The 23,583-nt window shown below is 57.2% G+C and overlaps 1 protein-coding gene across 1 annotated transcript in view; it reads left to right on the top strand.

The window, feature by feature from the left end:
- CFAP46 (cilia and flagella associated protein 46) overlaps nucleotides 1-23,583 on the top strand; it is a 95,561-nt gene that overhangs the window by 7,001 nt on the left and 64,977 nt on the right. The window contains exons 8-17 of the mRNA XM_039252420.1: nucleotides 775-885; nucleotides 4,822-4,921; nucleotides 10,216-10,314; nucleotides 12,058-12,248; nucleotides 18,625-18,853; nucleotides 18,972-19,092; nucleotides 20,110-20,233; nucleotides 20,413-20,543; nucleotides 21,423-21,550; nucleotides 22,349-22,482. Of these exons, the coding sequence (XP_039108351.1) occupies nucleotides 775-885; nucleotides 4,822-4,921; nucleotides 10,216-10,314; nucleotides 12,058-12,248; nucleotides 18,625-18,853; nucleotides 18,972-19,092; nucleotides 20,110-20,233; nucleotides 20,413-20,543; nucleotides 21,423-21,550; nucleotides 22,349-22,482 (1,368 nt within the window). The remainder of the gene's footprint in view (nucleotides 1-774; nucleotides 886-4,821; nucleotides 4,922-10,215; nucleotides 10,315-12,057; nucleotides 12,249-18,624; nucleotides 18,854-18,971; nucleotides 19,093-20,109; nucleotides 20,234-20,412; nucleotides 20,544-21,422; nucleotides 21,551-22,348; nucleotides 22,483-23,583) is intronic.

Raw genomic sequence — 23,583 nt, 5'->3', positions numbered from 1 at the left:
TGAGTGTGTGTGAGGGGAGGGCGTTGAGGGGGTGAGTGTGTGAGGGGAGGGCGGTGAGGGGCTGAGTGTGCGAAGGGAGGGCGGTGAGGGGGTGAGTGTGCGAGGGGAGGGCGGTGAGGGGGTGAGTGTGTGTGAGGGGAGGGCGGTGAGGGTGAGTGTGTGTGAGGGGAGGGCGGTGAGGGGGTGAGTGTGTGAGGGGAGGGTAGTGAGGGGATGAGTGTGTGAGGAGATGGCATTGAGCGGGTGAGTGTGCGAGGGGAGGGCAGGGCAGGTAACAAATCGGTGCGTGTGAGGAGGAGGCAGTGTGGAGATATCTCTGCATGTGGAGAGAGGCAGTGAGATCAGTGTGAGGTGACAGCAGTGAAGACAGAAGTGTGTGTGAGGAGGAGGCGGCGAGGGGGTCAGTGCTTGTAAGGAGCGGGCAGTGGTGAACTCAGTCCGTGTGAGGACCCGTCTGTGTGTGAGGAGAGGGGAGGCAGGTTGCCGAGCCAGGGCCCCGTGCGGGGAGGAGTGAATGTCCGCGGCAGCCCACGAGGGAGCCCCGGGTCCAGTCCCGGCGGCCGGGCTGTGCAGGGAGAAGGTTCGCTCTGGGAGTGAGGAGGATAAGGAGGTGTGAGATGGCGTCTTGGAGAGTGAAGGAGCGAAGGAGAAGCGATTTTTTAGGCCTTCTGTTCAGTGGGAAACACAGGTTCATAGACTTGGGAGTTTCTCTTGGGGTAGTCTGAACAAATGTGACATGGTATTTTGTTTATTTAATGTTTGAATGAATTCTAGGAAACTGGATAAAAATGAGTTACCTGAAGATGTCAACACAGTTCTGAAGAAGACCTATAAACAGTTAAGTTACTACAATCACCAGCGCTTCCCTGCAGTCAGAGAGGAAAAGTAAGTGTGTCCAGTTTCACACGCCCATAATCACTGTACGAACCTCGTCAGTGTAGGCGATGTCAGAAGGCAGAAAAGGCCGCGCTAAGTACCGGATGGAGCCTCAGGGGTCGTGCAGGTTTTCGTGGATTTCTTCCCACTGGGTTTTTCGGTCTTGAGGTTTGTGCGTTTGGGGAGCATTTGGGACACGTATCTCCATATCGGACTCTTGACATCAAATGTGACTTCTAAGTGTAGCTGCTTCTCAGGCCATTACAGCGTTTTACACCCTGCATTTCAGTGTCTCAGTTCTGTGCCTGTCAGAGCCCTCTGGGTGTTGTCTGAGTTTAGCAAAAGTGCTGGGTCGGATTCCCAGGAATGGGTGGCTGAGCCGGAAGCAGACAGAATGAACCAGGATGTACCTTCTAGTTCATTCCCACAGAGACGATGGGTTTGCTTCCAAACCCACTGTCACATTGTCGTATGTGTTGAAATAAAAACCGCACCCCGCTGGTGTGGCTGCTGCGGTTACTGCGTGGCTTTGCGGCCCGTCTGCGCGTCCCCGAGGATCACCGAGGTGGGACACTCAGCCGTGTCTGGAGGCCTTTGAGCTCCCGCTGTTGAGAATTGCTGTTTTGAGCTCCCGGTGGTTTTCTCATCAACTCTGCATCCGAATGCATGGAACATCCTGGCCGTTGTCCGCAGTGGTTATTTATATGCTTTCTCTGTCTGTCATTTGTTACTTGATTTGAGGTGTTATGGGTGACATTGTGTCCCCGAAGATCTGTTCAAGTCCTAACTCTTGCTGCCGGTGAACGTGATCTCACCTCAAAATAGGGGTTTTGCAGATGTGATCAAGTTAAGATGGGGTCACAGTGGACGAGGATGGGCCCTCAGCACTGACTTTTGTCCCTGGGAGAAGAGGGAAGTTTGGGGCACGGCGCCCCTGGGGAAGAAGGCTGGGCGACCATAGGGACAGACACGGGAGAGCCATGGCTGCCAGCCGAGGAGCACCACACATCGCCAGCAAACACCAGAAGCCGGCGGAGCAAGGAAGGATCTCGCCCTGGAGCCGTGCGAGGGAGCGTGGTCCTGGATACCTCGGTCTCAGTCTCCGGGGCTCTAGAACATTAGAGATTAACTTGTTGTTAAGCCACCTTATTTGTGGTAATCCGTCCCAGGAGCCCTAGAAAACTCATTACGGGGTCTATTTTCAACTGCTACGTCACAAACTGTCACAGACGTGGGGCTTCAGCGGTGCGTGCTGATGGCCTCCCTGTGCCTGTGTGACAGGGACTCGGGCACAGCTACCATCAAGGTGGTGGTGGCAAGGTAGTGGTGTCTTCCGAGGCCCGACCGAGCAGGTGCGTACAGGCGCCAGCTCCAGATCCTGGGTCGGCACAGGAAGTCAGCGGTGCTTGGGATGTGATCAGGGAAGCGGCCTCTGCCCGATGTTGTGGGCTCCAGTTGATTAGAAGTTAGTTACTGAAGGGAAGGGATCACATAGGCCGTGGGCACCGGGGTGTGGCATCACCAGGCATCATCTAGAGGCAGCCTGTGTCTAGACAGATGACAGGGGCCACAAGACGTCTCCGGTTCACTGTCACTTTGTGTATGAGTTCCTTCTCCATCTTGAATTTATACAGATTTCATGGGCAGGGGGTGATGTATGTACACATTTTAAAAATGATTTTCATTACTTTTAATTTCAACTTTAATATGTAATAATTGTAGAGTTTGAAAAGGAATCAGTGTAAACTTTCAACATTATTATCACGTAGGCTTTCCCTGCTTTCCCCATATAAACGGCGAACATGTCTCTTCATCACGAAATTCTCTACAACCGAGTTCTTGACCTGGGTTTCCAGACCCTTGAGACGATCAGTGAGGACACCTCAGGTTGTGGGAACCAGGCACACACTTTTGAATGTGGACGCATGTGTACACACGAATGTGCAGCGTCCCCTCTGGCGTCCTCTGTGAGGCCTGGGCCCTCCCCTGGAGGGTCTCACTACTCAGATGAGCAGCCCCAGGGGAAATTTCTAGAAATGGGTCCCTGGGGCCTCGATGCATGCTGCAAACGCGGCGCAGAGCCTGGCCTCCTGCTGAGTTCAGGGGGCGGACAGAGGCGGCCTGCCCTCCCTCCGGGTCCTCCGATTATGGGGTTTCGGCATATGTTCACCGGCATTTTTCCCTTTGAACTTCCTATAGATTTCTTTTGTCCATTTTTTGTAAGCAGGGTATCAGTCATTTATGATTGCCTTACAAAAGCTTTTATTTTAAAACCTGAGCCCTCCAGCTCCAGTATATTTATCAATTGTCCCAGTCTGTGTACCTTGTAGGTTTTTATTTTTTTTTATTTTTTTTTATTTTTTAAAAAAAATTTTTTTTTTTTTTAATGTTTTATTTATTTCTAGGAGAGAGAGAGAGAGACAGCGTGAGCAGGGGAGNTTTTATTTATTTATAGGAGAGAGAGAGAGAGAGACAGCGGAGCAGGGGAGGGTCAGAGAGAGAGGGAGTCACAGACTGAAACAGGCTCCAGGCTCTGAGCTGGCGGTCAGCACAGAGCCCGACGCGGGGCTCGAACCCACGAACCGCGAGATCATGACCTAAGCGAAAGTCGGACGCTTAACCGACTAAGCCACCCAGGCGCCCCTTGTAGGTTTTTAAAAATAATTTTTGACGTACAGAAGCGTCCGGTTGGGTTCCCTCATGGCTTCGTGCATCGTCTGCCTTGGGCCCGGAGGAGAGGCCGTGTCCTCTGCTCCCTGGGCCGTGTGTTCCGCCAGCCAGTGCTGCCTTCGCTGCGTTTGCTGTCAGTCCTTCCTTGCCCCAAGACCCAGGCCCCCCGCTCGGTGAGGGACCCAGCTGACACCCCACTACCTCGGCTTCTGTGCTTACAGTTCTGGGTGGGGAGAAATGCTCTGTTAGTTTAAAACCAAAAAAGGACTACAAACCAGTGATTTCTACGGGCTCTCGGGCTCTCTCTTCTTAGCTGCGCAGCGGGTCTTTGCGGCCGGAGCCCCGGAGCACCAAGGGGCAGCACGTCAGGGGGCCAGCTTCCCAGGGCCTTGGAGCCCCAGGGGCTGCGCAGCTGGAGGAGGAGGGCAGAGACGGTGGGCACGCGGGGGCCACACCATTCCCGGTGCCAGGAGAGGAGGGTGGTGACACCTGGTTCCCTTATTACAGCCGATCAGCCGTCTGGGCTCCTGGGTAACTGTGACGGTTAGCTGGCGAAGGGCAGAAAGGCCACCGGCTGGTCCCCAGGGGACATTTGGCACATCTGCAGACACTGCTGGTGGCCACTGTTGGGGCTGCTCCGGGCATCGTGGCTGGCAGCCAGGGGTGTGTAGATGGGTCTCCTCTGCCCGACAGAGAACTGCCTGGTCTGGAATGTCAGTGTCAAGGTCGAGGAAGGGGGCCTGTCTTACACCGGGGCCTTGACACCTACCGTCTTACACTGAGTCTCTGCGTCAGGTGGTTTGGCTGCCCAGCCTCGGTCTGTGTCGGAGTTGCTTAGGCCGTCATCGGTTCTTTGCGTCTCGACACAGACTTTAGCAACAGCCTGTCACTTCCCACAAAGGCCTGGACTGGCAGCGTTGATGCTTGTCCCGTGGTCGGAAGAGGCCAGCTCTTAGCCAGGGGTCTGTGTGTGTGCCCCGTGTCACCACCCAGTCCTCTGGTAACGCACACAGTGACACTGTGGCACCGCCTTCCCCGGGCTGCACTTGTCCCCATCCGCGGGAGGAGCAGCTCACCCAGTGGACACAGCCCTGGGTTTCCACCAAATTCTGTGTCAGGGCCTGGCGGGGACCAGGCTCAGGGGCCAGCTCGGGGACCACGGCCATAGGATCTTCGCTGTATTTCCCACCCTGGTTGAACAACGACCGATAGCCTGTTCTCCCATAAAGGTGTGTGCCTCTGTCCATGCCTTGCCCTCTTGTTTTTTCTTTCCAGAATTCTTTTGCTTTTTGAACTGGCTCATCTTTCTTTGACCTTGAAGTGTGAGGAGATCTCTGCTGACTGCATCTCCGACCTGAAGAAAATCAGCAGCCAAGTAAGTGACCCATGACCGCGGCCACACGGCACCTGCTCCCTGGGATCTGAATGTAAGAGGCAAAAAGCAGGGAAAGGAATTCAAACGCCCCTCATGGGGCAGGTCTAGAATCATATGCTTGGTAAATTCCTCCTAGTTTTTGTCACGTGCACATCACGCCATCAGGACGACGTGACGTTTGCATCATGCGCTGGTCTTGCCGTCACTGGTACTGGCCCGTGTTGCCGCTGGCTGTTTGCACAATTCACTTGAACAGTTGCACCGTTATTTCATTATATTCATGATCCAGAACTTACTCCTCAGCCTCATTATTGGATGTTTAAATCCTGTTTCTCTTTGCTTTTACATGAAGGGCTGCAATGAACATTTTGTGCCTAAAGATTTTATCTGCACTAGGGTTTTTCCCTAACATAAGGTCACTGACATGAAATTACTTGGGAAGTTTCACTTTTAAGATTTTAAAATACCTATCACAATATTGCCCTCCAAAGAAAAATTGACATTTCCACCAGAAGCTTCTAAGAGTTCCGGCTTCCGGTTTATGTGTTTTAACATAAGAAACTGCACGGGCTCTCGCGCAGAGCAGAGGCTCGTTTAGTGGCGGCTCAGACAGTGTTGAACACGGCGCCTGGTGACCAGCAGAGGCCGTGGCCGCTGCCCGCGAGGATGAGGGGGTTGGACTGAGGATTCGCTCGCACAGTGGCACCATTCACCGGTGGCGGGGTGGGCGGTGGGGGGGGTCCCTCCCTGCGCTGTCCATGGAGCAGCTGCTGTGTTTAGTCCCGGGTTACCTGCAGGTCTTAATACCAGCTGATATCGCGAGTCTCCCTCCAAATAAAGCTCTAGAATGCCGCCCCTTTCGCGGTGCAGAGAATAGGCCACTTGGTTTGGCAGAAGGGAAATCAGTCACGTTTGTGGTTCTGCAGGATTCTGTATGGATCCATTAAATAGCACTTCAGTGCTAATAGGTTCAAATTTTTACATTCTCACTCACTTTTATCTGTTTGCTCTATTGATCTCTATGAGAAATGTGTTATGTCTTTCCCTAAAATACGAATATCTCAGTTTTACATCATATCTTTGTCATTTTTTATGTGTATTGGTTCATATAGGTTTGGAATTGCCATACCTTCCTGGAAAAGTATTAGTTTTTACATCCTGACCTTCTTTATACCTAATGACGATGTCCATTTTCCCTGCGGGGGGTGCAGCCTTCTGGAGATCAGAGGCCTGCCTGGCCTATTGGCTGCTGTCACCCCCTTCCCAGCGTGGTGCCTGGCCCAGGAGAGGTGCTCCGCAAATTTTTGTTGAACAGATGGATGGATGTTAAGACCATGACAGCCTCTCTAAAGTGGGCATGTTCAGATTTCCAGGATTTGCCAGCTCTTTCTTCGTAGGGTCTCCCAGCAGTGACGGGCAACGTGGTCCAAGAGCTGGGTCAGGCCCAGGCCAGGTCCCCCCTGGATCAGTGTGGGGAGACGTCAGCAAGAGGGAAGGGGCGTAACCCGGGAGGCAGGGGGAGGTTTCCAGCACTGAACTGTAAGGCCTGGTATCCTGCACCAGCCTCTTAAGAGGAGAGTTAAACAAAAATAAAGCAAAAACAAACGTAGTTCTATATGATTGTTCAGAAACAAGTGAACCTTTTCTTAAAAGGGGAAAGAATATGAAAGGGACATAGTGAAAGAAATGAACTTTTTTTGGCCAAGACGGAACAAAGGGCTCTCAAGCTTGAAACCACTGAAAAACCAAGCAGCATGTGAAACACTGTACTTCACGACACTGGATGATAGATCATGACGGGAAGCAGGACCAGGAGGGCAACAAATGGGTGCGTCCTGGTGTCACCCAGCTCGCCGCCTGGAGCCCGGACTCTAGGCAGGCGGAGGGGGCACGGGTGAAGCCGGCCGTCTGCCTGGACTGAGGAGGGGCTGGTGGTCAGGAGGACACGGCGCTCCAGTTGAGGGGACGGAGGAGCCGAGAGGAGTGAACTGCACGAGGGGAGCGCGGGAGAGCTACCGGGTCCCCGTCAAGTCCCCCTCCCACCCCCCCCAGTTCCGGTCAGAGGAAGGTACACAAGCTGGAGAGAGCGCCCCTGCAAGGAGAGCAGGGAACAATCTTCAGAGGTTACACAGGGCTGAGAATAGTTGCTGGAGTGGAGTTTAAAGCTCTTAGATCTAGATCCTGGCTTCGTGGCTGCGTGACAGACACCTGTGTCACACAAAGCGTCGCCGCTGCCAGCCAGCCACACCCCGGAGCCCAGGGCTGCCGTCACTGTGTAAGCACCACAGCACAGTCTTCGGCTCCACGGCTGCTGCCTGGGCGCCTGTGCATCAGACACTAGTGCTGCCGCCACCGCTAGGGTGCTTGCGACCCAGGCTGGGTGCCAAAAGGGACCCCTGTGGACATCCTTGTGGGAGGAAAAGTGGTCGGGAGGCCCCCGGCAGCCTTCACCACCAGAGACTCCCGCAGACCTTGAAACTAGAGACCAGCCGCCTTGCCTGTTGCGGAATCCCTCAGCCTCGGCTGGTGGAGCTGCACGGAGACCGTGACACTGGAGCGTCCCTAGGACTGTCACCGCCACGTCCTGCCCACCCACAGGCGAAAGTCTTTCCCCACCAAAATCTGGAAAACATGACTACTTCCTCAAGCGCACAGACATCAGCACAAGAAACACAGCACATCGAGGAGAAATGACCTCACCAAAGGAACACAACAGTGATCCAGCAGCCTATTCCAAAGAAATGGAGATCTATGAATTGCCAGAGTTTGAAATACTTGCCTTAAGGAAACTCAGCAAGCTACACACAGATGCACTGTGAAATCAGGAAAACCACATGTGAGCAAAATGAGAAGTTCAATAGCAATAGAAATCATAAAAAATCATCAAATGGAAATTTTGGAGCTGAAGAATACAGTGAAGGAAGTGAAGAGTGCAGTGGAAAGCACCAGTAGCAGGCCTGATCAAGCAGAAAAAAGAATGCGTAAACTCAAAGTCATATGAAATTACCCAGAGGAGGAAAAATGAAAACAAATAAGGGAAGCCTACATGAATTACGGGACACTAGCAAGCAAAACAGTGTTTGCATGATGGGAGTCCCAGAAGGCACAGGGAAAGGGGTGGGAAACTGATTTAGAGACAGAATGGTTGAAGTCTCCCTGGATCTGGGGAGAGACATGGGCATCCAAGTACGTGAAGCTCGTAGGTCCCGTGGGTTCAACCCAGGGAGGACTTCGCCAAGACATACGATATAATAAAACTGTCAGAGTTTTATCATAAAAATTATTATACAAGAGAATTTTGAAAGCAGCAAGAGAAACTGATTTCATACAAGGGAACTGCCATAAGGCTCTCAATGGCTTTATCAGCATAAATGTTGCAGGTCAGGAGAGAATCGGATGATGATGTTCAAAAACTGCCAAACAAGTATATTCTATCCAGCAAAGCTGTCTTTTAGAAATGAAAGAGAGATAAAAGCTTTTGTTCTCAGACAAACAAAAGCTGAGGGAGCTCATCACCACTAGACATGCTTTAGGAGGGATGCTAAATGGAGTTCTTCAAGCAGAAATGAAAGGATATTAATTAGTAACATGAGAATATATGAAAGTATAAAATTCACTGGTAAAGGTAAGTGTATAGTCACATCAGAATACTCGTAATGGTGGTGTGTAAGTGACTTCACCTGGTATAAAGTTTAAAAGACAAAATTATTAAAAATAATTCACTACAATAATTTGTTAATGGATACAAAACATTAAAAGATGTAAATTGTGACATAAAAAAACGTAAAATGTAGTGGGGGAGGAGTAAAAAGGTAGAGTTTTTTTGTGAGTGAAGTTGTTTCAACTTAAAATAGATTGTCATTACTATAAATGCTGTATGTAGCTTTTTGTAACTGTGAAGCACAGCGCACAAAAGAGTGAAAGAATCAAAACTGATTACAATGGAGAATCATCAAATCACAAAGGAAAAAGAGCAAGAGAGGAAGAAAGGAACATAGGAAGTACAAAAGAGCCAGAAAAGATGACAATGATAATTTCTTACCTATTAACAATTACTTTAAATATAAAGGGTTAAATTTTTCTATCTAAAGACATAGAGTACTGAATGGATTAAAAAAAAAGACCCAACTATGTGCTCGCAAGAGACTCACTTCCACTTTAAGGGCACACGTGGCCTAAAAGTGAAGAGACAGGAAGAGATATTCCATGCAAATGGTAACCAATAGAGCAGGGGTAGCTACGCTAATACAAAAATCAAAAAGCGTAATGAGACAAAGAAGAACATTATATAACAATGTGATAAAGGATGCAGGCGAACAGCCAGATGAAGAGACGGAGGGCGAAGTCTGGGAGGGACCCAACCAAGTGGCTCCCTGTCAAGCTGGTGGCTCAGTCTCCTGGTACACGCACCTGTTTACCAACCCAGAGGCTCCCTGAACCCCGCACTGTTGGCATTTTATGGAGGCTTCCTCACGTAGGTGTGATCCAGTTATGAATCCAATTCCAACCCCTGCCCCCCCTCTCGGAGGCAGAGGCAGGGCTGGGAATCCCAAGCTTCTAATCATGGCTTGGTCTTTGTGTGACCGGCCTCCACCCAGGAGTCCTCGGGAGTCACGCCTTTAGAAGGAAAGATGCTTCTGGTGCTCTGTCACTCGGGAAACTGCGAGGCTTTCAGGAGCGTTGTGCTGGGATCCGAGGCAGAGACCGGCGATCATATTAAGTCACGTCGACATGCCTACTAGAATGGCTGAAATGAACAGACTGACCAACCGCACCAGATGTGGGGGGACGATGTGGGCGAGTGGGGCTCTCTGTCCGCCCAGCCGCTGGGGACGCAGAATGGCACAGCGCCTTTGGAAAAGCTTAGCAGTTTTGTGAAAAGTGAAGTAGATGCCACCCAGACAAACCCCGGGCTCCCGCTGCGACTCACCTCCGCCTCCGCCAAGCAGGGCGCTCCCATCCTAGCCCAGCAGGGACCAAGTCGGAGAAAACACATTTGCCACACTTTATAAGAGTTTATCTGAAGTTGGTGTATTTATGTAAAATTTCAATGGCCAGTGAAATGGACTTACTCCCCCCATGATTAAAAAGGTAATGAAAAAAGCTACTTTTGCTTTCTCACTTAAGGTTTTGCATTTTAGGGGAACAATTTTAAGTTTTCTAAAATATATGTTTGTGTTCCCTTATGGTTTTTTGTTGCGTTTCTACCTAGTGCATTAATATTTTTAAATGTTGCTCGAAGTTAATGAACGTGTGGTTGCTTTCACTACAAATCCCCATGTGTGTGCCCACAGGACCCTGGGAAGCTGATTGAAATTGAGTGCCTGGAGTATGAACTGGAAGCTTTAGAACTCGAAAGTAAAATGAAAATCTACGTCCGAACAGCTGTTGAGGTAAGTTCTTGAACGGGAGTCAGCGTCACTGAGCGGTTTCACACGTGTCCAGGAAGCTGCTGGCCCCCGGGTGTTGGGGACCCAAGGCCAGCCTCCTGTGTCTCGGACCCCCCGGTGTACACAGCCTCCCCAGCAGGGTCCCCACAGGCGGGCCCCCCCCGGTTCCCGGGCCAGCTCACCTAGTGGGTGTGTGGGGGTCACGTGGCCTGGGCAGGGGTGGGGGGTGGGGATGAGCTCCCCAGAGCCCCCCACTTCCCCAGTGCAGGTGCTCGTCCCCATAGCCCCATGCACTTGCCCTTGGTCAGGCCTTCGTGTCCCTGTCATGGCTCTTTGCTCTCCGGACTCGTGTCCAGGAAGACAAAAGTCGCTCTGGGCCACAGCGTGGGGCCATCAGCCACACGGGGCCTGGAAACTGAGGGGCTCGGGGTGGGCGGCAAGGTTGCCCGGAAGGGGGGCAGGCAGGGACCCGGGGGTGGGCAGAAGAGGGTTGCCAGAGGTTGTTGGGGACGCAGGGATCCCTGAGTGCGTGGGGAGAGGCAGGACCCCAGGAGGGCGGATTCAGGGGACCCTCCCCCGGGAGGGTGCGGCGCTCACTCACTGTGATGGCCCCATCTGGGAGCGGGGAACGTGTGCCGCCCTCCCCACCCGCAGTCAGAGAGGAGGCAGCTGCCTCTCTGAGGAGCTGGCGTGGCAGCAGCTGCCTGAACCTGGTGGCCACGTGAGCTTGGTTTCACTCTCCCATCTGCTTGTTTAAGCGGTAGGATTTGGAGCGGGAGCCACTGCCAAAAAAGGAATCCAGAGATTATTTTAGACCGTTCGTTAATGAGAATTTTGCAGCTTAAAAGGAAAAGAATCTGTTGAAACAGAGATTTGGAGCCAGAGCAGGCACTCATGGGATTGGCTCGTGGCACTGCAGAGAGCCTGGGGGCCCGGAGGTCCGCGGCCGGGCACAGGGCCCTGTCCCCCGCCCCTGCGGCGGGCTCTGTGTGGCGCCTTCCTTGCTGCCTGCGGGATACTCGTGTTCCTCTCGGACTTGCTCACGCGGCTCCTCTAGCAGTGACCTTCCCATCTGGCACCCGGTAGGCGCCTGACAAACGCCGTTAGAAGATGGTTTACAGAGAACACTTCGGCCCCACGCTTGATCAGGAGACGGCAGCAGACGCCGCAGTGCGTGTGGCCCTGGGGGCTGCAGCGGGGGCGTGTTGAGCACAGTCAGGCAGCTTCAGGCACCCGTTCATGAGGCAGAGTGCGGGGAGGCCCCGAGGCCGCTGGTGGCCAGAAGCCGTGGGACGAGGCCGGGTTTAGGACCTGCGGCAGCCCCCGTGGGCTCTGGGGAAGTGTGGGGCTGGTAAGCCGGTTCCACACATAAAATGCGGGACCAGAGCCTGCCTGGTGGGAAGCGCACACACAGCACAGAACAGAGGACGTGTTCTTTGGGTTGTCCACGTAATGGGCCATAGGCCACAATGAACGTGTAAGGCTGAGAAATACGCTTGCGTGGAATCAATTCATGGAGGAGAACCATGTCCGTGGGTGTGCAGAGGCCACTGCAGGCTTTTTAAGGAAGCGTCTTATAGACAACCAGTCCCTTCTAGAAAAGATGATGTGGACCTTTGCCACAGTCGGGCTCAGACCTCGGGTCCTGGCTGGCCCTCCAGCTTCCCGGGCTCGGGACCGGGCTCCTCACGTGGTACGTGGGACTCGCCTTTGGGCTTCACAGACCGGTTGGTGTGTTTTTTGCAGGCCCAGCTGAATATAATACAGAGACTTGACGTCGCACTCCAGCGAGCCGTGCGCCTGGGTGACCCGAGAGTCGTCCACGTGGTGTGCACCACACAGTGGAACATGTGTCTCCCTTTGCTGCAGCACAACCTGAGACGCCACCTGCGGAAGCCGCTGACCAGCATCGCAGACATCCTGGAGAAGGTGGACAGGTGGCCTATGCGTCCTTGTCCTGGGTGGTCCTCTCAGAGGGGGAAGTGTGGTGGCAGAGGGTCGAGGCAGAATCCCTCAACACAAGGAAAAAGATGAAATCCGGTTTATTTCCCCCAGAAGTGATGCAAGCAGGACACCCCGCCTGTATCAGACAGGCTTGCGTGGCTGCCACTGAGATGAAGCCATCCGTGTGCCCCACGCAGGGCTTGACGTTCCCCCACTGCCGGCTAACGTGAAGCAGGGGCCAGTCTGGGTTCCAGCACCGAGGGTCCCCGAGCCTGCAGGCACGCGCGAACAAGATTCAGATCAGGTCCGACCCCCAAAGGCCAGGGCTGGTATGTGGTCTGTGTTCCGCGAGCCCCGATTAAGACCCTGCCATGGCCACCATGTGGTGTGAAGCCAGCATCCAACACCTGGTGTCAGGCGCACTCAGAGGTCAGGGTGGGTGCTGTGGTTTCCGGATGCCGCTGAGGTGGTCGGGACCCTGCGCCTTCTTTCCTCACTAGGTTGGAGGCATGTATCGCACACTTGCTGAGCACCTGCCCTGAGCCAGGCACCACAGCAGACCCTAGAGACATGCAGTGAAGGGGTACGGCCAGGCACCTGAACCTGCATCTGCATCCATACCTGCACCTGCACCTCCATCTACACCCATACCACGCCTGGACCTACACCTGCTCCTGCACTTGCACCTGCACTTGTATCCACACTTGCACCTGCATCCACACCCGCACCTGCATCCACACCTGCACCTACACCCGCACTTGCGCCTGCATCTACACCTGCACCTGCATCCACACCTGCACCTGCACCCGCACTTGCACCTGCATCTATACCTACACCTGCATCTGCATCCATACCTGTACCTGCACCTCTATCTACACCCACGTCTGCACCCACTTCCATCTACACCTGTGCCCACACCTGCACCTCCATCTATAGCTGCACCTGCACTCATACCTGCACCTACACCTGTATCTGTAATCACACCTGCACCTGCACCGCATCTACACCCGCACCTCCATCTCCACTCTGCTTTCAGTAGGCCAGCTGTGCTAAGTGCAAAGAAGGCAGTAAAGCAGGGAGGGAGGGCCGATGGGTGCTGTTTAGGCAGGGTGGTCCCCATGGGTCCCTGAGAAGCTGACTTCCTGTCAGCGCCCAGACAGAGGGGACAGCCTGGGGGCTGGGAGGGTGGCGCTCCAGGAGCAGAGTCCTACATACGTGCAGAAGGGGGGCCTGTCAAGTCCTCCAGGGACAGGGATTATGCCAGGGGTGGTGTCATCAGAGGACTTGGCACAGAGGAGGTATTTTCAGTTGTCAAATGGCTGCTCTGCTATTGAGAACAGTCTGGACAGAGCTGGTGCTGGGGCGCAGGTGAGGTGGTGGCATGGAAGCCAGCACGGGCCGGGAGGGACGGAGCTGCGGGAGGCTGGCAGCGGACCCACAGCCCCTTACAGACACCCCTGTATTGAGAGGCAGTGGGAATTGTGCGTCCAGGGCTCACAGGGGCCTCCAGGAAGGTCACCTGGGCTGCGGACAGGGCCTGAGCCCAAGGCGGCACCCATTTGAGAGCAGGAGGGCAGAGGGGGCCTTGAAATGCCTAGAACGGACAGGCTGGGCCATGGGAGGAGGATGCGGTCCTGGCTGGTGGGCCCTGGACTGCTCAGGGCAGGGGCAGTGCCAGGTGGGCACGGGCACAGGTGCAGGGGGCAGGGGGAGGGGTGGCTGGAAAGCACACGTGCCATGTTCCCAGCGTCCTCGATTCCATCAGTTCTTTGATTTCACGGATTCTCTAATTCTTTCTTTGGCCTACTTTTAATTTTAATGAGTAAATTTTTTATTTCCTCTTAGCTTTTTTTCATATATGCCTGAGTTTTTTAAATAACTGGTAGTTTCCCCCTTTTTCTCTGCTAATTCTCCTGACATTGAGACCCGGTTGCCCACAGTAGGACGCACGCGTGGGAGCATCCACATTGCTGACTGGCCCTCTAACCCCAAACTGTGTTTCTTCTGTGGCTGTGAAGACGGCCATGTGCCTTTTCTCCCTCGTTCTTTACCTCCTGAATTACGCTGATTGAGTTTTGAGGGTTGAACCAACCATGCATGCTCTGCGACGTCCTAATCTTTTCACTCTTTAATGTATTGCCAGGTTCGACTTCTTCCCCCATGTTCTGTTAGAGGGTCTTGTGTGTATGTTCGTGAGGACATCGGCCTGCATTTTTCTTCCTTTGTCATGTTTGATGTCAAGGTCATGCTGACTTTACAAGATGCATTGGGAGCTGGGAGGTATTCTCACTCCTTAGAGCAGAGTGCCCTGGGCCCGGGGCTGTGCCGAGTGGCTGCTTCTGGCCGAGGCGTCCAGGCTGCCACACTTCCCGTGGCAGGTCGACGTGAGGAGCCCTGATGGCAGCTGACAGCACCGTCCGTACCTGTTGGAGGGCTCTTGGCAGCTCCTGTCAATGTCCCCTCGCTGGCTGACCCTGAGGTCAGGGCTCCCCGGGCGCAGTGTGCTCATTCTGGCGAGTGCCAAGAGGCGTGTGGGCCCCCGGCTCCAAGCGGCCTGGTGCCTCGCACCCCATGGCTCCTGAGCTTTGCTCTGCGTGGTTCCATACGCGTGTCCTCATGTTTGGGGCCGTGTCTCCTCACGCCCTCTTAGCCTCTAGTGACCCCCTGCCTTGAAGTCCCCAGTGCACAGTGTTAACCCCCCCTCCCCCCCAATGCACAGCCTCCTCCTCCGTCCTTTCAAGCCCCGTCCTCCGTGCACCTTGAGAGCATTGAGCACGGCCTGGAAGCACGTGTCGGGTGGATGGCGCCATCTGCCTTCCACCTGCTGTGACCACCTGTGCGGGGCCTGGAGCCCCGGCCCCAATGTGCTTTGCATCCTGCTGAGCTGCTCTTCGGCCTCACGTCTTCTGCTTTCCCTCTGCTTCCTGCGGCTCCTTCCCTGCCTTCCTCGAGGTTAACTTTTAGAATTCTGCCCACTTCCTCGGCTGTGATTCCAGTGGGCTGTTCGAGGGCCGATACCACGGGTCCTCAGGCAGCAGAGTCCATGAGGGCCAGTTAACGCACACGTCCCCGCTCCCCAATAGCAGAGCCCCCCAGCCCTTCTCCCCGCTCAGCCTGCTCCCTGCCTCCACGCGGTTGTGGCCGTGGATCCTCCTCCATGGAGTATGACCCCTCCTCTGTGAAAATACGTCCCCTTACCTGGTAGTGCTGTCGTCTGGTCTTGGCAGCCAGTGGTTTTCATCAAAAAGGAGAAGATTTCAGAAGGAAACAATGGTTTCTTATGTTCACCTCCTTCCTGGCCAGTCCTGCTGGCTCTCCGTCCCACATACCCAATCTCAGCCCAGAGATACAGAGATACAGCCCAGAGATAGAGATACAGCCCAGAGATAGAGACACAGCCCAGAGATCTGAAATGACTTTGCCTCATCCCCGTCTTTGAAGAGGATTTTTGCTGGTCACTGGGTTCTGGGTTTGCAGGTAGTTATTCTCTTTAAACACTTTGAAGACGTGGTTCTACTGGCCATCAAGTCCCTGATGTAAATGTGCGCTGTTTCCAGGGTGCCCTGTATGCCGTGAGTCTTCCTGCTCCTTCTGTTTTCAGAGTCGTGGTCATGGGATTCCTCGGAGCCTTAAAAACTCCTTCCTGGGTTTGCTAGATGCTCAGATAGATATGTGACAGGGCATCTCGTCAGGTTTGGGAAGTTACTGGCTGTGACTTCGTCATTCTCGCTCTCTACCTCCTGGGACTTGAGTTGCGAGTGTGCCATCAATACTGCCCACAGGTCCCCCAGTCTCCGCTCGTTTTTAGATCTTGTTGGGTCTGTCTGTGCAAGAGGTGATCCGCTTCCACCGTGCCCTGTCTGCTGTGAGCCCTGAGCAGGCGCTTTCCTCTCACGTAGTCTAGTTCTGAGATTCAATATCTGTTCTGTCCTTGGTATTATTTTCCTTCAGGGTTTTTTTTAATAATTTTTTTAAATGTTTTATTTATTTCTGAGAGAGAGAGAGAGAGACAGCATGAACAAGGGAGGGTCAGAGAGAGAGGGCGACCCAGAATCTGAAGCAGCTCCAGGCTCCGAGCTGGCAGTCAGCACAGAGCCCGACGTGGGGCTCGAACCCACGAACCGCGAGATCATGACCTGAGCCGAAGTCGGACGCTTAACCGACTGAGCCCCCAGGCGCCCCTCCGTCAGGTTTTTGATGTATTTGTATTTTAGTAGGTGTATGAAAGGATTTATCTGGTAAACTCAGCATGTGGCCTTTCCTGCATCCTGACTGTGGTCACATTTTTCTCGTCCTTGCTCACCTGTGCGCCGGACGCTGTGGGCAGTGCGCTGGGGGTGCTTGGGTCTGTCGTTTTTTCGGGAGACGTTGATTTTTGTTGTGAAGGTGATGAGTTAACCACATCTGGTGCCGAACAGCCTCCCCTCGTCCTTTTACTGGCGTCACAGAGCCTCTCCCTCCTTCCAACCCAGGACTCCACTGGCCCAGGCTGTGCTCCGATGTCGTCTCCGTGGCACGGCGGCCCCGTGCTCGGGCCCCAGGCAGGGCTGGCAGTCGTGGGCTCCGCCTGACTCTCCTCCGGGGGCCGCGGTCTCGTGCTGCTCAGAGCCCCATGCCCGTAATGCCGCCTCACGGATCTGGACCCACTTGATGGGTGTTACGTGCGGCAGTTACCACAGTTGGAGGAAGAAGTTAAGCCTGAAAATTGCTCATTTCTAAGTCCTTTTCGCCTGCCCATCCCTCCTGTTCCGGCAGCTGTGGCTCCTTCATTCGCCTCTTCAAGCGAGCGGTCATCCGTGTCCCTCGGTGGCCCCTCTGCCGTGTGTGGCATTGAGTGGCCTCGGCCAGCACCCGAGACGTCCTCGTTAGCCGCCCCAGAACCATGGCCCTGGCTGCCGTCTGGACTCGCGTGCAAGAGTCGGGGGACCCTGGCTCTCCGCGAGGAGCGTGGAGCGTCTCCCGGCACTAACCAGGGCCACAGGGACTTCCTGCCTCGTTGTCCCTGTGCTCACAGCAGGCCGCGCAGCGTTTACGCCTCCATCTGCGCTCAGTCAGCTCAGGGGTCCTGTGGGGCTGGTCTTCAGACAGTTTGCTGGATTTGCCAATGCTGGTGTCCTGGGGCCTGACCCCCTGACACGCGCTCTCCGTCTCCTGTGGACGGAAGGGCTGTGAGGACCCCTCACTGGCATCTGTAGACACTGGCAGAGGCAGAGTGAGGGCCCGCGGGGCATGGTGGCTGTTCTGAGTTGGGGGGTGCGCCCCAGCTGCTAGGACCTGAGCAGGGGCGCCCTCAGAGGGGCAAAGAGCAGGCTTCCGGTCGCAGGCTGCAGGGATGGCGGGCTGCCGGGAGCAGTGGGCGTGGGAGCCTGTGGCGGGTGGGGGGGAGGGCCGCAGGGAGCAGTGGGCGTGGGGGCCTGTGGCGGGTGGGGGGAGAGGGCCGCAGGGAGCAGTGGGCGTGGGGCNCCGTCTGGACTCGCGTGCAAGAGTCGGGGGACCCTGGCTCTCCGCGAGGAGCGTGGAGCGTCTCCCGGCACTAACCAGGGCCACAGGGACTTCCTGCCTCGTTGTCCCTGTGCTCACAGCAGGCCGCGCAGCGTTTACGCCTCCATCTGCGCTCAGTCAGCTCAGGGGTCCTGTGGGGCTGGTCTTCAGACAGTTTGCTGGATTTGCCAATGCTGGTGTCCTGGGGCCTGACCCCCTGACACGCGCTCTCCGTCTCCTGTGGACGGAAGGGCTGTGAGGACCCCTCACTGGCATCTGTAGACACTGGCAGAGGCAGAGTGAGGGCCCGCGGGGCATGGTGGCTGTTCTGAGTTGGGGGGTGCGCCCCAGCTGCTAGGACCTGAGCAGGGGCGCCCTCAGAGGGGCAAAGAGCAGGCTTCCGGTCGCAGGCTGCAGGGGGGGAGGGCCGCAGGGAGCAGTGGGCGTGGGGGCCTGTGGCGGGTGGGGGGGAGGGCCGCAGGGAGCAGTGGGCGTGGGGGGCTGTGGCGGGTGGGGGGAGAGGGCCGCAGGGAGCAGTGGGCGTGGGGCCTGTGGCAGGCGGTGCCTGTGGACCGACGAGGTGGCTGCAGCATTGCAAGCTTCCCGCGTCGGCTGCGTGCGCCACCCGTGCAGGCCTCACCCGCTGTCCCCGGTCTGCTGAGCTGCTGCTTCTGGGCCCCTGAGCGCAGGCCCCAGGCGCTCTGGCTTCCGCGGGGCCTCCGCTGCTCCCCCCTCCCCCCCCACGTGTGAGTCTTCCAGGCAAGGCCAGGCGGGATGGCGGACAGCCGGGGGCGCCAGGAGGCCCACCACCCGTCTCCCCCCGGGGCGTCTCCGGAAGCCGGCGCGCTCGGCCTGCGTGACGCTGTGCTGTCCCCCCCCCCCCCCCAGCCTCATGGTCCTGCTCCGCTGCCAAGTGCACATGGAGATGGCGCACATCGAGGAGGACGCGGACCGGCTGGAGCCGGCCATGCGGCACCTGCGGAAGGCCGTGCTGCTGGACGGCCTGGGTCTCTACCAGGACGAGCTCAAGATGGCCTTCAACCGGCTGCGTCTGTGCACCGTGCTGTACCAGTGCCCTGAGCGTGCCGAGGACAAGGCCATCATGGCCATCGAGCAGGTGCTGTCGTGGGCTCTGCGGGGCCGCTGGGCGGCCGGGGCCCCGCGGGACCCCACAGCCCGGGGACGGTGTCGCTTCTGGGACATGAGAGCATGAGAGCCCACCCTTCCTGTTTCAGGCGAAGAAAGCCATCCCCAAAGACAGTGTCAGGAAGAAGCGGGCTCTCCTGGTGAACGCGGGCCTGGCTCTGGCCCCCGACACCTTCCAGATTGTGCTCGACGGCGAGAACGAGGCCAAAGGTGGGGGCCGCCCTCTCTGACAGAGCCCCGGATGACTCTGCTCAGGGGCCACCTGCGCCCCGTGCCGTCCTGGGCAGACACTCAGCCCGACGTAGGGGCCTCACTGTGCCGGCGGGAGGTCTGGGCCTGTGTGCTCTGGGCCTCTGGAAGCACCAGCCTGGAGGGGATGGCTGTGCCCCCTGTGGCTTGCGGATGGCAGTCTCCTCTGAGCCTTTACCCCTTCCCTGTGAAGACACAAATAAGGCTACATTCTGAGGTTCTGGGGGTTAGGGCTCCATCATGCCTTTTGGGGGGCACAGTTCTGCCCACTGACCCTCCAAGCGCATCACATTCTTGTGGACGGCAGCCTGGGTGTTTGGCTGGGGTCCCCCCGAAGGCCGCCCCGCCCCGAGGCTCCGCTTCCCCGGCTGTCATGCCCCAGTGGAGGGGGGAAGACAGCTCTGGGTTGTGGTCCTGTATGGCCGTGGTCATCGGGCGTGGTGGTGCCGCCCTGGGTTTCCACAGCGCCCCGAAGTGGTGGCCGTCCTGACGTGCTCCCATCGGTAAGAGCACTGCTGGCCTGCCGATAGCCCAGCCGGTGAAGGCAGCACAGCCCTGCAGGGGGAGGGACTTGGGGGGGGGGCTCCAACAGCTGGCTCCTGGAGGTGGCTGGCGTGTTGGCTGAGAGGGACGAGGCACGTGCTGCACGCTCTGTGCGACGGTGCCGGGCAGCCCGGCGCCCCGGGAAGCCAGGCTCCCCATAGCTTAAGCTTCTGTTGCCAGAAGGAGCCTCCGCTACCAGGCAGGTCAGAGGCCCAGGCCGCGGGAGTGGGTGGGGATGTCAGGCAGGGGCTGGTGTAAGGGAGAGCCCTCCAGAGAGGCACCAGCGCACACCTGTCCGGTGGCAGAGCCCTGGGCTGTGGCAAGTGGTGGCCACGCCCCTGGCACCAGGGTCCCCGGGACTGAGGTGCGGCTGCCCCCAGTCCTGGGGTCCCGTGACGTGGGCCCTCAGCCTTGCATTTCCATTTCCACCCTCAGTTTCCATAGGGAAGAGCAGGGGCCGCTTCACCTACCTGTTCGCAAAGGCGCGGCACCACATCATCAGCATAGACAAAGCCGCGGGGCACTTGCGGCGACTGGGGAGCCAGAATGCCAGGGAACGGTGGGTGAGGGGCGCCCCCGGCTGGGTTAGCGGGACCCCCGCCCTGCAGGGAAGCACGTGGGGCGCCCCCTAGGAGTGAGAACGGCTGCGGCTCTTGCGCCCCCAAGGTAGTGCTGGGTGACTCCATGTCGCCAGCGACGCCCGTGCTCACTCTTCTCGCTTGGCTCTTCGGTGAGCAGAATACAGATCTGGGCCGAGCTCGCCAAAGTCGCCCGGAAGCAGGGAGTGTGGGACATTTGCCGGACAGCCTGCCGCTTCTGCCTCCTGTACGACAACGTCAAGGTGAAGAAGCAGGTGCGGCTGAAGAAAGGTACGAGGGCTCCACGTGTGTGCCAGGGCGCCAGCCAGGGTCCCGTGTTCTCTGAAACCTTGAGCCAGAGAGGCTGTGCGGCTGCCCCTGGTGCTGTGGACAAGGGCCGGGCCGGGGGCCAGGAGGGGTCAGGGGCCAGCAGGGGTCAGGGGCCAGCAGGGGCCGGCAGCCCCGACGGTCGGCAGGGCAGCTTCTGCCAGAGGCTGGGCTTCAGGTCAGTGTGCACGTGCTGGAACCAGGTGCCCTGCGGTGGGAGTGACTCCCAGGCGTCACTGTGACCCACCGGGCCCTGTGCAGCTGGTTTCTCGATTGTCCATTTGCTCTTTGGTCCCTCGGGGTCATCGGAGGCTCCGCAAGGGAAAGCACCTGGCCGCCATGTTGGGAGCCTGGGGCCAGAGGGCAGAGGTGACGGCCAAGGTGGGGCTGGGTGTGGGCGGGGTTTTTTCTGGGAGTGCAGGTGGAGGATGGCCCCCCACATCAGCACAGATTCTGGGGATGGGTCAGCGGGCTGGTGGAGCGGACAGTTAGGGCGCAGGCACGTGCCGGGGGTCCGAGAAGACCCAGGACGTGGGTGCTACAGGCTTGGCGGGGCCGGGTGCTTCTCGAAGGACACAAGCGAAACCAAGAGTGTGTTGTCGACACCAGTGACACATGAGCTGCTGCTGAGTCGGCTTTGGGGACGCTTCAGCCACCCGCCTAGGGAATCCTACACGCTGCAGGGGAGGGTCTTCCTCCACCCCCTTCTAGAAAAGACGGACCTCCCAGAGACCACTACCCGCCCCCAGAGCTGGGGGTGGGCCAGGAAGCCTCATATTTTTGCTTCTTGGCTGGAAAAGCCCCACCGTGTGTGACGAGGCTGGGGCTCTGCTCTTCCCTCAGGAAAGAAGAAGAGGGGCGGAGACAGCTCAGCCCAGGGCAGCTGGGGCCCGTCAGAAGTGACGCTGCAGCGGCACGTGTCCCCCACCCTGCTGCGCAAGTTCGCAGAGGTGGGGTTCATCAACGCAGAGGTGCGTGGGCGCGCTGACCCCTGAAGACCCGCCTCCCGAAGCAGCAGGTGCAGAGTAGGGACGCCTCCCTGGGTGTGCAAGTGCCCCGTGGTCACGTGTCTATGTAAGCCCTTCCTTAGAAGTCGTTTCTGCATTGGGAGCCCTCACTTACCTGGGGACTGCAAGGTGACCTGCCGCGTCGGGGGGCTGCATCGGCGTGGACATCAGAAGCCCTTTGGGTGGCACGGAGAGAGCGTGCGTCAGGGGTCAGCACCGGCCGTACCACCTGCGCCTCTGCCTGGGGGGCCACAGTCCAGGACATTTTGTAACCAAAACCCATGGAGCCGGTTTAGATCGTTTCTCTTGGGGTCAGTGGGACAGCCAGGCTAGAGCACTCACTGAATTCCTCGGGGACTGTCTGCCTCCAGTGCCAGGCCGTTGCCGTGAGCTGGGGACACGGTGACAACCAGGACAGAGCCAGTGGGGGCAGGGCCACCTGCCAGGCCGAGCCAGTGGTCTCGACAGCTTTCCGTGTCCCTGCGCACTCGTGAGGGGCTGGGGGGTGCAGCGTGGGCCGGGTGCTGGCTAACGTTCGGAAGTGGCTGTGTCTGAGGATGGCGTGACTTGCGCGGGGCTCTTAGAAGGGGCCGTCTCCTCCTGGGAAGCAGTATTTGTGGGTGAGGTGGGGGGAGGCCGCTGGAGGCTGAGAGGACCATGGGGCCATCACGGGGTCTGCCCTCCTTGTGCCTGGACACGCGTTCCCGCCTGGCACCGCGTCTGGGCCCCTGTGACCTCTCCCGCCCCGCACTTCCTTCCCAGGCCACCGTCCACCTGCTGCAGTTAGAAGGTGTGCAGCTCAATGACCGCCCCACGCCCCCGGAGGACCTGAGCCAGCACTCGGCCGGCTACACGCTCGAGTGCCCCGAAGACAACGCACAGTGGCTCGTGTACCGGTAGGCGGCCTGGGGAGGGGCCCCCTGCTGCGTCCCCAGCCGCTGCCGGCACCGCTCAGCCACGGAGCGGTGGGGAGGCGCTGGGAGGCTGCACCCAGACCGGGGGTGTGGCTTGTGTCGTGTGTGGCCGACGTGGCAGGACGGTTTGTCTAGTGTGTTTTAGTAGAATCCACACTTTGGCTCCTTCCAGTTAGCAGATCTTGTTATTAGTGAAAATGGGATACGATGATGGTGTAGGCGGTGGAGGGTGTGGAAGGGGAGTGGCTCTTTGTGTCCTCAGAGGACGAGCCGTGGTCGGTGGCTGGCTGTTGGTGTCTGGGCCTCAGTCAGGGGTATGGTGAGCAGAGCACTTTGTGTAGAACATCCCAGAAAATGCACCACGTGAGATGCCACAACAGAAATGCTCGTGAATTTGAGATGCTCCATTATCAGTGGTATCAAGGTTTTAGTCGTCTTTAATCAAAAACTTAATATTTTTAAAACAGAACGTGGTAATGAGTGGATATCAGTCCCATATTGCGGGAGCCGCACACCATCTAACTGCCCACCCGCTAACTGGGGGCACTGAGCCTCCGTCACTGGTGAACAGGCTCTGGGGAGGCAGCGGGCAGGCGCAGCGCAGGGACATGGCCCGACCCCCATGGGCAGGAGGAGGGTGGGGCCACTCGTTGAGCACAGGTGACGTTTGTCTTGGTGTTGTTACACGTGCAGCATGTCTGCCTCAGTCCGGAGAGCATCGGGCAGAGGACAGCGTGGGCCCTGCCCCCCGGAGCCCGCTGCCACGTGGCTGGGGGGTGGCGTGCCTGCTGAGGGCCCTGCTTGTGAGGAGGAGGCTGTGTCAGCCACGACCCGGGCCACACCTGCCCCACGGCTGCTTCTGTGCTGCCCACGCACTGAGAGTGGTTTAACGAGGCGTCTGTGAAATAACGGAGAGAAGTGTGCAGCAGGCACTACCCCTGACTCACAGAGCCCATCATAGAAAAGGCGTTCGGAACACGGGGCGGACGGCGAGGGTGGGAGTGGGCACAGAGGTGGGCAGGCAGCCGGCCGCCTGCGGCCCGAAGGGAGGTTTGCGGGCAGGGCTCCAAGGGAGAGGGTCTG

Source organism: Hyaena hyaena, unplaced genomic scaffold (genome assembly GCF_003009895.1).
Source record: "Hyaena hyaena isolate Hyena2069 unplaced genomic scaffold, ASM300989v1 scaffold_409, whole genome shotgun sequence".
NCBI lineage: Eukaryota > Metazoa > Chordata > Mammalia > Carnivora > Hyaenidae > Hyaena > Hyaena hyaena.
The sequence above is the reverse complement of the archived record's forward strand: the minus strand, read 5'-3'. Positions and strand labels throughout refer to the sequence as shown.